The sequence below is a fragment of the Puma concolor genome, chromosome A2 (assembly GCF_028749965.1).
Source record: "Puma concolor isolate L17-30 chromosome A2, mPumCon1.1.hap2, whole genome shotgun sequence".
Classification (NCBI taxonomy): domain Eukaryota; kingdom Metazoa; phylum Chordata; class Mammalia; order Carnivora; family Felidae; genus Puma; species Puma concolor.
The window spans coordinates 107723272-107738965 of record NC_141668.1 but is presented as its reverse complement, the minus strand read 5'-3'; the positions used below and the strand labels follow the sequence as shown (position 1 = coordinate 107738965).

The 15694-nt window shown below is 49.2% G+C and overlaps 1 protein-coding gene across 4 annotated transcripts in view; it reads right to left on the bottom strand.

Annotated features, from left to right (window-relative positions):
• Window positions 1–4398: 4398 nt before the first annotated feature.
• The window catches only part of PKD1L1 (polycystin 1 like 1, transient receptor potential channel interacting), a 126719-nt gene continuing 115423 nt past the window's right edge, over window positions 4399–15694 (bottom strand). For all 4 annotated transcript variants that reach the window (XM_086697127.1, XM_086697128.1, XM_086697129.1 and 1 more), the window contains 3 exons: window positions 14476–14637; window positions 13032–13202; window positions 4399–5315 (listed from right to left, as the gene is read on the bottom strand). In XM_086697127.1, coding sequence (XP_086553253.1) covers window positions 13044–13202; window positions 14476–14637 — 321 coding nt within the window. In that variant the 3' untranslated portion in view covers window positions 4399–5315; window positions 13032–13043. The remainder of the gene's footprint in view (window positions 5316–13031; window positions 13203–14475; window positions 14638–15694) is intronic.

Sequence of the window (15694 nt, the reverse complement as noted above, 5' to 3'; positions counted from 1 at the left end):
GGGTGGGACAGCATCATGGGGGGTGGGATAGCATCATGGGGGTGGGGCAATGTCATGGGGGTGGGGCAATGTCATGGGGGTGGGACAATGTCATGTGGGGGTGGGATGCCATGGGGGTGGGGCAATGTTGTGTGGGGGTGGGACAGCATCATGGGGGGTGGGATAGCATTGCATCATGGGGGTGGGACAATGTCATGTGGGGGTAGGGCAATGTAGGGGGTGGGACAATGTCATGGGGGTGGGGTAATGTCATGTGGGGGTGGGACAACTTCACAGCGGGTGGAGGAGTCATCAAAAAATACTGTGGTTTACAGTTTGGTTTAATGAAGAAAATCTTTCCCTTACAAATAATAAAGCCCTTTCGTCTTTGATGTGCTGAGGTCTCTGACCTCAGATTCATAGATTTCCGGTGCATCTGAATCCGGAGCAGTGACAAGGGCACGGAGGTGCTGCCATAGGCAGTAGGCCGGTGCACACATCGGTGACTTGACGCTCCCCTTTCATCTGCACAGGCTCCTCAGTCCGTGTGTGCTGGCCTCTCCTCCCTGACTGTCTTCCCCAAGTAGGAGGAGTCCTACTGACCTGGGCGGGGCCTCCCCTCTTGGACCTGCCCTACCTGGGAGGCAAGACAATCACTGACCAGGGGAGGAGTTTTGCCCATACAACAAAGTGGTGACCACATCTTTTTAAACACGAGATAAGCTAACAAGCTGTTCTAGCAGTAATTAAATCAAGATAGTTGTCCCGCAGAGAATCTCACAGCCTTAACTCAGTTAAATAACTTATCTGGTCTAAAGCAGGCCTCAAGTTCACCGTCGACCCTGCCCAGCAACGCAAAGATTTCCATTTATTTCTTAGGTGAGGGCAGCAAATGTGGGTCCAGAAGTAGGAGATATTGGACACCGCTGACAGATGTCCTGCCATGAAGCAGCCGGCTGCACATCTGGTCAAGTGGGCAGAGTCGAAGTTATGTAGCAGTGCCCGTGGACAGCGAATTCTGTGGTCCTGGGCAGACTCGCTTTCCTTTGTCTGTTTTGGTCTGGGGTATGATGCTGTTCAGGTGCCGGGAGCCTTTTGTGGCTAAAATCTGCGGATATGTGTTGCTTTCTCGGGAGCAGGCTGGCTGCGCTGTGACATCAGCGAGGGGCGTTCCGGCTTCAGGCAGACCTTCTGAATCCCTCTCGGGTCCAGCCGATTCTCTGATCTCTCTTCCACCCACATTTCCTGCCGGTGTTCTCCCTGGAGGTATCTGGTTACTGACACAAACATATTACTCTGATCCCAAATAATCCTGAATTTTTGAGCTTCCAAGAATGACTGACTCTACAGACTCCACCATGGCGCAGCGTTCCCCCTACCATCTGCGTCGTGGTACAACAGAAAGCGGTGGAAACAGATGGTGTGGGGCCCAAGATGGGGCTGGATCTCATCAGGCAGAAATCAGAGCACTCAGGATGGCCACCCCCTGGAGGGTGTCAGACACCTTCGTGCTCTGGAACTTTTTCCCTGAAAAGATAACTGAGGCACAGGATAAACCATGGGCCGGACCAGAGGAAGGAGGTGCTGGAAGCAGCTGGGGATGTAATGCGCATTTCTGATGGGGGTCACTCTCTTGTCTGCTAGAAAAAGCACGACATTTTCTATTAGTTTTAAAGCATCATTTGCATTTATGTTAGTTTTGCATGTTTTGATAACCTTATTGTTAAATTATTATTATTTTTTTTTTTTTTTACTTTTGAGAGAATTGTAGATACATGTGCAATTGTAAAAACGTGTAGAGACCCCACGTACGTTCTACCCGGCTTTCCTCAATGACAGCATCTTGCACAACCACAGGACGATCTCAACCTGGATGTTACATCTGTACAGTCAAGATACTGAACGTTTCACCCCCTGGGTCCCTCCTGCTGCCCTATTCCTGCTGCACTGTGTGCCCCCTGCTCGTCCGGATCTGCTGTGGTCCATCCCTATGATGTTGCCATTTAAAGCATGTTTGAACAGAAGCACAGAATATGTAACCTTTGAGCATGGCTCTTGCACTGGGTATAATTCCCTGGAGACTCACTCAGGTTGCTGCACGCATGGATAACGGTCCTCTTCATTGCTGCATAGTATTCCACAGCAGGCAATGCCCCTGCAGTTTAGCTGGTCAGTCAGTGAATAGATACTGGGAGGTTTCCCGTAGGGCTATTTAAAACAAAGCTGCTGGGAACGTGCATGCACAGGGTTTTGGGTGAACGCCAGTCTCCATTTTTCTGTATCATTTTGGTACCATTTCCAGATTGTAAGTTTTCGTGTATCATTTTATAAGACATTGCTTGTTTCACAGAGGGGCTGCGCCACTTACATGCCCACCAGCGATGGATGAGAGGCCAGGTCTCTGCATCCACGGCCCCATTAAGTGTCACTACTTGGATCTGAGCCTTTCTTATGGGTGCGGAGTGACACCTCACTGTGGTCTCGCTCTGCATCCCGCTGGTGGCCACTGACACTCACATCTTCTCCTGAGTTTCTGAACATTCCCTTCTGTGAGATGTCCGTTCCTGGTTTGGCCCATTTTCTAATGGGGTTATTTGTAATTTACTGTTGTGTTCTGAGAATTCTTTATATATTCAAATACTAGTCCTTTGTTGAACGTGCAGTTTGCAGGCATTCATCCTCTTCACAGGGTCGCTCATGGAACAAAGCTTTTCATTTTGCTCTTACAGATCAGGCTGATTTGCTTCTTTGCTTTTTCTCTTTTCAAAAATGTTACAGTTTCGTATTTTCCATTTAAGACCCATTTCAAGTTAATTATTGTCTAAGGTGTGAGTGACTTCAAGCACTATTTCTCTCTCTTTTTTTCTTGCTTCTGGATGTCCAATCATACCAGCACCACTGCTGAAAAGGCTGTTCTCCCCCCACTGAATTATTTTGCACTTCTGTCAAAAGTTGGTTGGGTCTGTTTGCGTGGCTCTATTTCTGGGTTCTCTGCTCTATTTCCATGGTCTGTGTGTCTGTCCCTCTGCCCCCCACACAATTCTGACTACCCCCTACTGGCATGGCCATCCCTGTCCGCTGACCCAGCATCCAAGAAATCAGCCACCTGCGAGGATTATGAATTTCATCATCCGCAGCTTTCGGGAAGGAAAAGTGCTCACCGTCTGCAGGGCACTGGGCATGCTGAGGTCGCTCCAAGGTCAGCTCACATTCCTGAAATTTGATGATCACTTTTCCTTGCTCCTGGCCTGACAACAGGGCCAGGAAGACAGTCACAAGGAAATGTAGTAAGTTAGGAAGGAGTCCCTGGCCAGCACAGGTCTCTGGAAAATGATTCAGCTCGGCTTACTGCAGAGAAAGCTTTCCTAAGGCCTCTACCTTTCTGAGGCCAAAGCCTGTGTTTTAGTGCTTTTTAGCCAGTTCTGTTACACAGACAATCCACAGTAGCGGGAGCCATCAGGGTGACGGTGATCAGCCCTACAACAGGGCTCCCAATCCCAGAGATTTCCACAGCTTCCTTCCACATTTACTTTATTTTTTTTAAGTTTATTTATTTATTTTGAGAGAGAGGGAGAGAGCGCAAATGGGAGAGGGGCAGAGGGAGAGAGAGAATCCCAAGCAGGCTCTGTGCTCAGCGTGGAGCCTGACACGGGACTCGAACCCACAACCCTGGAATCACGACCTAAGCCCAAATCAAGAGTTAGACACTCAATGGACGGAGCCACCCAGGCGCCCTCTACATTTACCTTAATTCTGAATGTCCAATAAATTCCCACATGGGGGCAGCGAGTGGTGATGTTCTTGGGTCGGGCACGCTCACGGCGCTTGCTGTAATTAAGACGCTTCCTCTTCCATCCGAGAAAGACCCAGGGGATGCCAGCCAGGGAGGCTCTAGACCCTGCTCGTTCTCTCCCCTTGGTCCCACTGCAAACTACCTGCTTCGTCCCTGGATGTCACAATGCGGGAAGAGCTCCTCAGGACACGTCACGAGTGGTAAGAACCCCTGTGAACTTCCACACTAGAATCTACCACGGTAGACGCTCATTTCCAAGCTGATGGGGAATGCGCTGAGTCCTTACTCATGGTGAGGAGCACAGACACCCATGTGGTGTTTTTTTTCAATGTTTATTTATTTTTGAGAGAGAGAGAGAGACTGAGCATGAGCAGGGGAGGGGCAGAGAGAGAGGAAGATACAGAATTCAAAGCAGCTCTGGGCTCTGAGCTGTCAGCACAGAGCCCGACATGGGGCTCGAACTCATGGACCGGGAGATCATGACCTGAGCTGAAGTTGGACGCTCAACCGACTGAGCCACCCAGGCGCCCAGTACACCCAAGTGGTGTTAAGGAGAGGCCCACTCGTGCTCCTATTTTAAAGAATTCATTTTTGCTTATTGCCTGATTTTCTTCAGAGCCAAAGAACTCAGATGATTCATTTATTCTATGGTTTTTATGATCATCAACATGTCCCAATATGTAAACACCTGTCCTGTGAGGCCTCCCCACAGGAGAATCTATGCCGAGGAAAAAAGAAGAAGTTTGTGAAGTTTTTGAGGATTTGGTTTTTCTTTCGTCACATCAGTGGGATTAAATTTCGCAAAAAGTTGAAATTAACTAAAATGATATAACCCTTGTCTTTGAATATCTACAGTTGCTTAAAGGTCTTCGTGATGGGTCCCCCACCAAAAGGTGGGGTGCCAATTCCAGTGCCCGCAAATGTGACCTCCCTCTGAAGATGATTGCATTAGATGACGTCATGACGGGGGGAGCCTGGGTGGCTCAGGTGGGTAAGCGTCTGACTCTTGATCTCAGCTCAGGTCATGATCTCGCAGTTCGTGGGTTCGAGCTTGGCATTGGGCTCTGTGCTGACAGCATGGGGCCTGCTTGGCATTCTCCCTCCCTCCCTCTCTCTCAAAAGTAAATAAATAAACCTAAAAAGAAAAAGACGAGGTCACGAGGGTGGGGCCTGACCCAAGGTGACTGTGTCCTTATAAAACAGGGAATTTGGACCCAGTGACACCCCCATCTCAGATTCCAGGACTCCCACGCTATTACATGATACACTTGTGTTTCTGGGACTTTGCTGCAGCCACCCTGGCAAACAGGTGCAGTATTTTACTTATTATTTTGGGAAATAACTGTAGTTTGAAAGACTCCAAGCTAACACAGAAACTTCTCGAGAAGGAAGGCGGCTAATGGTGAAGTTTAGTCTTGAGGAATTCAACCTTCTTGGCTCCCACTATGAGATCGTTTGGTTCAAGTAAATAAATGATGTTTTCATAGCAACACAGAAGTCCTGGTTTATATCCAAGTGTCTCCGGTGCTGCTCTAGCACACATCTAAATAAAAAAAAAAAAGGATTAACAATAATATTTCAGCTTTGCTGGAGCTCTGTCTGCCAGGAAGGAATGAATCAACCCCAACAACAACGGTCTGTCCTGTGAAGTTATCGTGGGCAGACTTCATATAATCCTGAAAGCAGAGGAAATTTATCTCTGAAGTCTGTCTGTCTGAATATTTCTGTCTGGTTCTTTCCACTTCTAATATATTACACATTTGTAAATCACTTCTGAATAGTTCTCCTAAACTTAATTAGCTTTTCTTGTGATGCTAATGGAAGGGAAAAATTCCAAGACAGGCGTGGAGAAGAGTTTAGAAAAAACAAAGCTAATCGCACCCGTAACTGGGACTCCAGCGTTTGGTCATCTTGCCATTGAGTGATTCAACAGAGCCTTTTTGTTTATTTTTTATTTTTTTAAGTACTCTCTCTGCCCAGCATGGGGCTTGAACACAGGACCCCGAAATCCAGAGTCCCACGCTCCACCAACTGAGCTGGCCAGGTGCCCTAAAGCTGTTCACTTGGGAATCATCTCGAACGTCACAAAGAGGAACAAGAACAGTTCACTTGAGCACCCCTACACCTTTACTCAGAATCACGTGTTAACATTCTGCCCTATTTATTTTCCCTGTTTCTAGTAGCTTCCTTTTGCCAATAACTGATTACTCCGTACTTGCCGAGCACTGGGCCCTGTAGGAAGCCCTGAGGTGAGACACCGCTCACGGGCAGACCAGCAGGGATGATGGGTCCCATCAGCCAAATCCAGGAGCCATCTCGTCCTCATGTATCGAGTGAAACTTGGGAATTACGGGGAAGTACGTTCTTCCTGGGAAACCTCATTTTATTCCTTTATTTTAAAGATTTTATTATTTTTTAAAGTCACCTCTGCACCCAGGGCGGGGCCCGAACTCAGGACCCCAATATCAGCAGCCGTGTGCTCCACCGTGCGAGCCAGCCCGGCGCCCCGACGCCTCACTGTAATCCAGTGTCTGCGTCATCGATGGCTGCTCGCGGCTTCCGGTGAAGAGACATGTCGTGTGCCAGATCCAGGTAGGACAAAAGTCGCTCAGAACTTTGCCCCGAATTCTGAGATTTGTATTTTCCAGGTTCCAGGAAGACTGCCTTCTCGGTGGACCCCCGTCCCCAGGCCCTGAACTGCGCCCTACACAGCACTGCCTGCCAGGCGAATGAAAACCCGGCTGAGTGACTATGTAGCAAGCCCGGGCACAACACGGCATGTGTGGGCGCAGCAGGTCCTTCTCTGAGAGGCCCCTGGAGAGCCTCCTTCACAGGACGGGACACAAGATGTCAGGAGGACAGGTTGCCGTTCAACGCCCACCCAGCCCGCGGTTAAAACCCAATCCCACCCAGCAGGTGTGTGACTACCCATACATGCCGTGTGTTCAGGCCAAGCGGTATTTCCTTAAACTCTTCATCATGTGTTTTCTTCTCGAGGATTTGAGTTTCGCATGTTCAGATATCTGGGATCGTGAGTCAGGAGGACAGTGTTTATAGAACCCGACTGTCATCACAGAAAGTCCTGGATGTGAGGGGGAAGCTCAGGCCATTTCCTGGACAGGTGTCTGTGACACTTGTAGGCCACCCATGTTAAAGAGAGTCGAGCCTTCTACATACCTTTTAGGATGGCCCACAGACTGGCAAAGTTCGGGGAAGACGTGGGAAGGAGGTCCACCCTTTCCATGGCTCCCTGTGTCCTGACGACCGTCCCTGACTCACGCGGCGCACACCCAAACCTCTCTGAAAGCAGAGGCCGTGGGGGATCGGGCACCAGCCCCCATCGTACACCCACATCCACGGTCACCAGTACCCGGATGTGGAAAGCGAGCTCAGATTTTCCACAGCTACACCAACTGCCCAATTCCCCTCCTGGCAGGTGGGTGCTAATGAATTACACTTTTAAAAAGGACCAAAACCGCTCAGGCAGACTATAACCTGCGGTCAGGACATTCCTGACCTTCTAGATGCTCCTGCCTTGCTCAGCCATATTCAGAAAAGTGAGTCAAGAGGAAAATACATAGGAAAAACCGTTCTGGCATCTCTAAATTGCATCGAAGTCTCGGTGGCCCGGCCACTCCGGCAAAGCAGCGTGTCCCAGGGGGGTGGGATGACGAGGCCTGTGCATCAGGAAGCATTTGGGGCAGAGGCGTCCTGCTCCATAAGAAGCACCCGCTGGTGTGCCGCTGTCCTCTGGGCCCGACGGACATGGCTGGCGAGAGGGAGCGCTGCGACACTGTACGGTCGCCCAGCGGGTGAGGAGGACGGCGGCAGAGGCGGGCAGCCCCACGGCAGTTCACGGCACTGAGTCACCGAGAGAAGACAAAGGACAGTGTGATTTGCAGGTGGCTTTGGTAGTACCAGGCATCCAACCCTTCCAGTTTATAAAGATACGAATCTTAATTATTAATGGCTGAGATGAAAACCAGCTGGTCCGAGGTTAGGAAATTCAAGCGGGTTGTTTCCTCAGATCACATCATACAAAAGAGGGTCTGTCCCGTGCCGTCCGGCCTGCTCGGCCAGTTCCAGTGCCGAGCACATTCCTGGTTCCGTCCCGCTCCAGGCCAGCTGGTCACAGCGCAGAAACGTGAGAGCCGCAGGCACCCTGCACCTCTGATAGTGTTCGAGTGCGATTGTTCTTGAACCTCAGGGAGTCGGTGTGAGTGACCACGGGCTGTGCCCGTATGAGGACTCACAACAGGCTGTGCTGTGTGCACGGAAGACTAGAGACCACGTCCTAAGTGCAGCTGTGAGCTATTAAATATATACACAAGGCAAGCGCCTTCAGGGATGGGAGGAGATAAATCCCTTAAAAGTGATCCTAGGAGACTTCAGAACTGACAACCTCCCCTTGTCCTTGCCTCGGTGGGAATGTTTGGGACATTGTACCATCACACAAAGAACCGGCTCTTGACTCAACATACAGTCTTACTTCTTTGATTGTATCAATTAGGAGTGTGTTTTAAAAATTAGGAATGGGGGCGCCTAGATGGCTCAGTCAGTTAAGCCTCCAACTCTTGGTTTCAGCTCAGGTCATGGTCTCATGGATCGTGAAGTCGAGCCCTACGTTGGGCTCTGTGCTCGCAGCACAGAGCCTGCTGGGGATTCTCTCTCTTCCCTCTCCGCCCCTCCCACACCTGTTTGCATGCTATCTCTCAGTCAAAAACAAATAAGTAAACTTAAAAATAAAAATAAAAATTAGGAATGGATGTTGAATTTCATCAACTGCAGTCATGGACAAAATCAAAAGGTAGTGTCTGCCATTTCTTCGTGAAGTCACTAATCTGGTTTCTAATATTTAGACCTTTCTTCTCCTGGTTTAAAACTCCCATATGATCACGGCATTTTCTTTTCATCCGATGCTGGATTCTGTTCGCCAGTGTTTTCTGTTTCCCGTTTGGTCGTTGATGCCACGTTCTTTGTAAACATCTCTTATGTCGCTCTGATTGGCATATACATGTCAGCTCCAGGTGTGCGGCACGGGGATCAGATATTTGCACGTGTTGCAAGATGGTCACCACGAAGTCTAGTTAATATCTGTCACCACACATTATTGCAAAATGTGTCTTCCTTGCAGAGAGAAGCTTTCAGGTTTACTCTCCGTAGCAACCAGACATAAACACGGTGTTGTAACCGGGGTTGCCTTCGCATCCTCAGGACTCCTTTCTCTTAAAATGGAACTTCGTACCTTTTGACCCCTTCGCACCCATTTTGCCCCCACCCCCTGCCTCTGGCAACCACCGATCTGTTCTCTGTGCCCATGAGGTTGGGTTTTTGTTCTTGTTTTGTTTTCAGATTCCACATGTAAGTGAGATCATACAGGATTTGTCTTTCTCTGTCTGACTTACTTCACTCAGCGTCTTGCCCCAAATGTGGCAAATGGCAAGACTGCATTCCGGTTTTAAGTAATCGCCTCACGTGGGATTCGAACTTACACCCCGAGATCAAGAGTCACATGTTCTACTGACAGAGCCAGCCAGGTGCCTGGCAAGATTGCATTCTTAACCCAGATCATGACCTCCAAACACAACGATCTTCTTCTGAGAGAACACTAATTCCCAAAGCCCTGTTTTATGATTTCTAGATACCTGCTTCCAGGGAATCAGGATCAGCATGCACTGGGCATCATGCTGGAACGCAGCCTCAGTGCCCTGTCCACTGGGACACCACCAGCTGCAGGAGGGAGGGGCAGGAGTGTGCTCTCTCCACCGTTTTTTCACACCGCGCAGAATGCTAAGCCCACTCAGTGTAGACGTGAGTTGAATATTTACTTATCCATCTTACAAAACTGATCTGAAGTCAGACTTTAATGTGCTTCATGTATTTTGGAAATAAACTTGATTTATCTGCTTTTCGATTTCCTCAATGATAAAGAAGTTAGATGTAACTCAAAGCAACTTTTTTAAAATTTATTTTATTTATTTTTTTTAACGTTTATTTATTTTTGAGACAGAGAGAGACAAAGCATGAACGGGGGAGGGTCAGAGACAGGGAGACACAGAATCTGAAACAGGCTCCAGGCTCTGAGCTGTCAGCACAGAGCCCGATGCGGGGTTCGAACTCACGGACCGCGAGATCATGACCTGGGCCGAAGTCGGCTGCTTAACCAACTGAGCCACCCCGACGCCCCTCAAAGCAACTTTTTAATAGAATTGTTCTATCCAATTCTCTGGCATTCCAGGGTGTGAAGTGCAAACCCAGCAGCGGTCACACACAACATCTCAATCTCTCGGCCCCTTTCTCCCCCATGACAAACCACGAGGGGCTCTGTGGACTCCGGCTTCGCCCCAGCTACTCAGACACCCACATATCCTCAAGGGGAGTCAAAGAAGAGCCCCCACCCCTGGAGGCCCACCTCCCCCTCCCCCCCCCTGGAGGCCCCCCTCCCCCCCCCCCCCCGCCAGTGGCACACAGAGCCCACAAACTTCCTGCCCTCCTTCTGTAGGAGACGGGGTTCCACATTTTGGGCAATACGTGCCTGTGGCTCCCGGAAGCCTTGGTTCCATCAGTAGGGTTCACTGCTACAGGGTTTTATTGGTTTAGATTTTTTGGTATCAACATCAGTAAGACTGGCATGTGGTGGTTTTGTCTTTGTAAGTTAGACACTTGTGCCCAGTTTTGGTATCAGTGCATTACTTTGCTCTATAGAAGCACATCTGGAAGCTTTCTCTGTCTCTGCGATCTGGAACAGTTCAGAGAACATCCTGAACTTAAGTGTTTTTTAAGTCTGGTGAGATTTCTACCATCTGGGCCAAGGTGCCTTTGGAAGAACTGTTTCCCTCGCTGCTTAAGGTTTCTGCATGACTCGAGTTTGGTGCAGAAGGAGTACCGAGGGCCATTCTCGGGCTCCAAGTGTTTCAGAATTCACTTAATTTCCATAAAGTAATTTTCATTTTCTCAGTTTTATTTTGTACATTTAATGTGCTTTCTTCCATCGCACTTCGTTGTATGTTAGCTAATAAGGTATCTACTTAATTGTTTTTTTTGGAAAATTTTTTTTTTAACGTTTATTCATTTTTGAGACAGAGAGAGACAGAGCATGAACGGGGGAGGGTCACAGAGAGAGGGAGACACAGAATCGGAAACAGGCTCCAGGCCCCGAGCTGTCAGCACAGAGCCCAACGCGGGGCTCGAACTCACGGACCATGAGATCATGACCTGAGCCGAAGTCGGACGCTTAACCGACTGAGCCACCCAGGCGCCCCTCTACTTAATTGTTAAGTAGAGATTCATCTTGGGTCATTTTTTGCTGCTGACTTAATTAAATTGCATTTTCATCTTTACAGATTTCTTCCTCTTGCGTGGCTTGGTTTGTGCAGGCACGTGCGTGTGTGTGCGTGGATGCGTGTGCGCCTGTGCGCGTGCACGTTTCCCTGATGATTTCACTTGAAGACGTACTTTCATTTGCTGCTGCTCAGTAGCATCGGCCCTATTTTCCCCTGAGCACTGATTTAGCGGTACCTGCTGTCCTTCGTTTTCTCTCTAAAGTCTAGAAATAATAACGTTAACCTTACGGTATGAGTGAATACAAATGCATAACGCTATATTTCTTCTGAACTCTGGACTGAACCTCCCGTTATTTTATGTGGCGAAGACAGTAAGTGGCATCTGTCCTGTCTTAATAGATTGTTTTTCTTCTAAGTTCCCCAGACAACTTACTTCCTATTCTGTAAAAATTATGCTTTTCCTACCATTTGCCCAATTTTCCACTGACATGCACATTTAAACAGGTTTTTTCTTTCAGGGGAGCCTGGGGTGGCTCAGTCGGTTAAGCATCTGACCTCGGTTCAGGTCTGTGAGTTTGAGCCCACATCGGGCTCTGTGCCGACGGCTCGGAGCCCGGAGCCTGCTTCGGATCCTGTGTCTCCCTCTCTCTCTGCCCCTCCCCCACTTGTATGCGTGCTCTCTCTCAAAAACAAATAACAAAACATTAAAAAAAATAAAAGAATAAAAAATAAAAGTATCTCATTTTGCTGAGTGTTCTCAAATTTGCCATCTGTATCCTTCAGTCTGTCTTGTGAATTCATTTTTCTTTTGCTCGGCCTGTGTTTCCGGCCATCTGCTCCTTTTCTTTCCTCAACTCTGTCAATTTCTCCTTTGTGGTTTTTTTTTTTTAATGCAGAAATTCACTTTTCTATCTTATTTTTAATGTTTATTTTTGAGAGAGAGAGAGAGAGAGAGAGCGCGCAACCTTCCATCGTGGCTTTGCACTCTTATTTCAGAGAAGTAAAACTTTTCGGTGCATTCAGGCCTGTGCGTGGAGTACACTTGCCTACGGCCTGACGGGTCCGTGATGATCCTCTCCTGGCCTGGTCTGTCTCCTTCGTTACCATCATCTTTAACAGCTGCTCTCTCAGCAGCCTGTCGCACGGTCCCATGGTTGATCTGAGTTTATCATGAGCACACCCTTCTGCGTGAGGGGGACCTCCTCGCTGCGGCCAGGGAGCATGCCCACACCACTGGGCTGTGTGACCGTGCGTCTGGGCTGCACGGCCTCTCTCTGGACCTCAGGGAGCCCCCCTGAGAACACGCCTCACGCTCCTCTGCCTTTTCACTGCGTCCAACCCGTGTGTGTGAATCTGAGTGGCTCTGGGCCCATGGGCCGCCAACAGCCCCTCCACTGGCCGCCACATCAACAGACGGCTTCTGAAACAGGAGGCTGTCGTTCAGCCCATGAGGGCTGAGGTTCCGGGGGATTTCTGTAGCTCTTTTCTTCCAGACCAGGGGCCTTTGGCTGACCCCCACATGTGCTGTTGAGGTTGGAGAATGTGTGCTCTTGGGAGCGGCCAGGTCCTCTCTCCCTTTGGCCTAATTTTCACTGTATTGGCCGTCATTTTGGGGGATTCTTGGTCACGTTCTGGATCACAGATATTTCCTGGGGTCTGCGGGCATGGAATTTCCATTTCTGTTTCTCACTATCTTTGCTGATTCCGGCTGTAATCAGGGGTGAGGGAGTACAGAGGTATTTCTGCTATCATTTTACGCTGGAAGTCCTTTGCTACACTTTTCATTATTAAGTGGTTCTTCAGTTCTGGCCAGAGCACACCTTCCCGCCAGCTTACCCACCCTTAGGGAATATTTATGCAAATGGAATTCATGATTTGGAACAGCAACCAGTTTGTACCTCTCTTAGAACTTAAAAAAAAAAACAAACATTTTTGCTATAAAGGAAAGAGATAAAAATAATTCCTCATTTGCTTACCCCAGTGGCTTGTTAGGCAGAAATGCTCCCCAAGGGACCACCTTCTGCTCTGGCCTCTGTCTCATCACAGGATTGCTGCTCTGGAAGAGGAAGTCGCAGGCTGTCAGACAAGCCATTAATCTTCAACAGAAGTTCCTCTAGCAGATCTGAGACTTCATCCAGGTAGTAATGCTGAAGCAAAGAAAATCACATTAGTGAGTGCCTTCGAGAACCAGATTTTTTTCTTTTTCTCTCATTTTCTGAAGCGTTTACTGGTATTGACTTTAGATGGCACTGTGCTTTGTTAGAAAGCTCACTGGAGGGGCACCCGGGTAGCTCAGTCGGTTAAGCATCCCACTCTTAGTTTTGGCTCAGGTCATGATCTCACGGTTTGTGAGTTTGAGCCCCGCATTGGTCTCTGTGCTGCCAGCGTGGAGCCTGCTTGGGATTCTCTTTATCCCCATCTTTCTCTCTCTCTCCAAATAGAAGAGATAAACTTTAAAAAAAAAAAAAAAAAACATAGAAAGCTCACTGGACCCTGGAGTCAGAGACCTGGGTGCTGGGCCCAAATCCTCACATCTCAGTCCCTGATTCACCGTGTCATGTACGGGCATGCCTCGGTCCCTGATTCACTGTGTCACGTACAGGCAAGTGTTAGGGTTCAGAATGTCTACGTGAGGACTCTTACATGGACTTAAAGGCAATAAGGAATGGTAAACACGTGATACAGAACGAAGCCCTATAAAAACGCATGCTATCATGACTGCACGAACCACGCTGAGGGATGACTGTCAGTCATGAAACAGCTGGGCACTCGGCGTGCAAACACTGGCTCTGATGTGCCTGCCTCTGTCTCAGGGTGACTAGGCTCAAACACTGTGCCTGAGTCCCCACGTTCGGGTAGAGGTTTGGGTCTGGTGGCAGAAACCAAAATCAAATGACGACCCTACAGGGACAGGGTGGTGTGTGTTTGTTGGTCGAAGTGGGAATCATAAACTCCCATCTTTCTTTTATTTATTTATGTTTTAAATCTTTATTTATTTTTGAGAGAGTGAGAGAGAGACAGAGTATGAACAGGGGAGGGGCAGAGAGAGAGGGAGACACAGAATCGGAAACAGGCTCCAGGCTCTGAGCTGTCAGCACAGAGCCCGACGCAGGGCTGGAACCCACAAACTGTGAGATCATGACCCGAGCCGAAGTCGGACGCTCAACTGACTGAGCCACCCAGGCGCCCACAAACTCCACCTTTCTAACTCAACAGGGTCATCCAAACATAATGAGTTTGTGGAAGAGAACGTGCTTGGTAATCCCCTCAAGGCCTTAGAATTTCAACCAAAAATGTCCTGCCTTTGCAAAGATAGTTGGCACAGAATCGCCACCATGGTTAATAACCAAAAGCCAAGTTCTGCGAGGAAGCCTCCTCTGAATGTGCCACTGTGCCCCCTAACCCAGGCCCCACAGTCACCTGACTTTCGACCGTCTCAGCCTCTTCCCCCTGTGGCCGCTCCAGTCCCAGCAAGGCCAGGCACTGTCCCCACACGCACGCAGTCACGTCCTTTAGACTCACAAGGGATTTGCTTTGGAAAGATTTTCTTTTTCGAACAAGAGTCATGAGGGAACCTCTCAGCTGGGGAGGAGGACAAAAAAGATAGACAAATTGCATGTTACCAAACCCAACATGGCTTTGTTAACCTGACAGACTATGAAGTGGAGATCACATCTCAGGATGTTGTCCTGTGAGCTTTTAGTAAGACACCAATTGCTTAGCAAAACAGGAAAACACCTCTCGTGCCTTAAGCTCACTCAGAACACGATGGATTCAGCCTTGAGAACAAATCTTACCATAAAGGATGTTTCCGTATCTAACAGCTGAGGACAAACACTGTTAACGTGACGTGCACTTTCCACACGTAAAATCGGGTTGGGGTCCTCAGCAGCCCTGCCGGCCATGTGTGTGCCCCACCGTGGGCTTGTGCCTGTGCCCGGGAGACAGGAAGAGGCGCCCTTGTGGTCTCCGCACACCGGCCCCAGTTTGTTTCTTTCTTTACTGCAGGCTGAAACTTGTTAGCTCAAAAAGCCTGTGGGCACCAAACTCAAAGTTTTGCACATTTGACTGTTTTAAAAATAGTCCAAACAAGCAAACTTTTGAGCCATGCAGGGCCTGCTTTGCATACCCTGCAGAAAGTCACCAGTTGTTGTCCCTGGTAAGACAGGGTGCTGCCCCTGGTGAGACCCCACAGTGCTCCCGCCCTCCAGAGCTCTGACTCAGACTACCCTCGCGCCACTGGGTCACAGGGACACACAGAAGACCACCTCCCACCCTCCCTGCATCCACTGCCCTTCTCCCTTTCTTGAGGTGGCCCTGAGACACAGCCTCTGGACGGTCTTGTGCTGTGCGACCTGTCAAGATGTGGCCAGGTACCGCTTGTGTGTGTTGCTGTCTCTCGTGGTCATATCTTTTTCCTTGCTCGGTCCTAAATCCCTCGAACCCCTGGCAACGTGTCAGAGCCCTGCAGGGAGGCCCAGTGCCTGAGGACAGGACACCATCCGTTCAGAGAGCAGGTGTGGGTCCGAGGCTTCCTCCTCTACCAGCCACACGAGCCTGTCTCTGCAGAGACCCCCTGGGCACCACTGCCTTCCTATTCTTCATGACAAAGTCCAAGCACCTTATCATCTTAGCATGA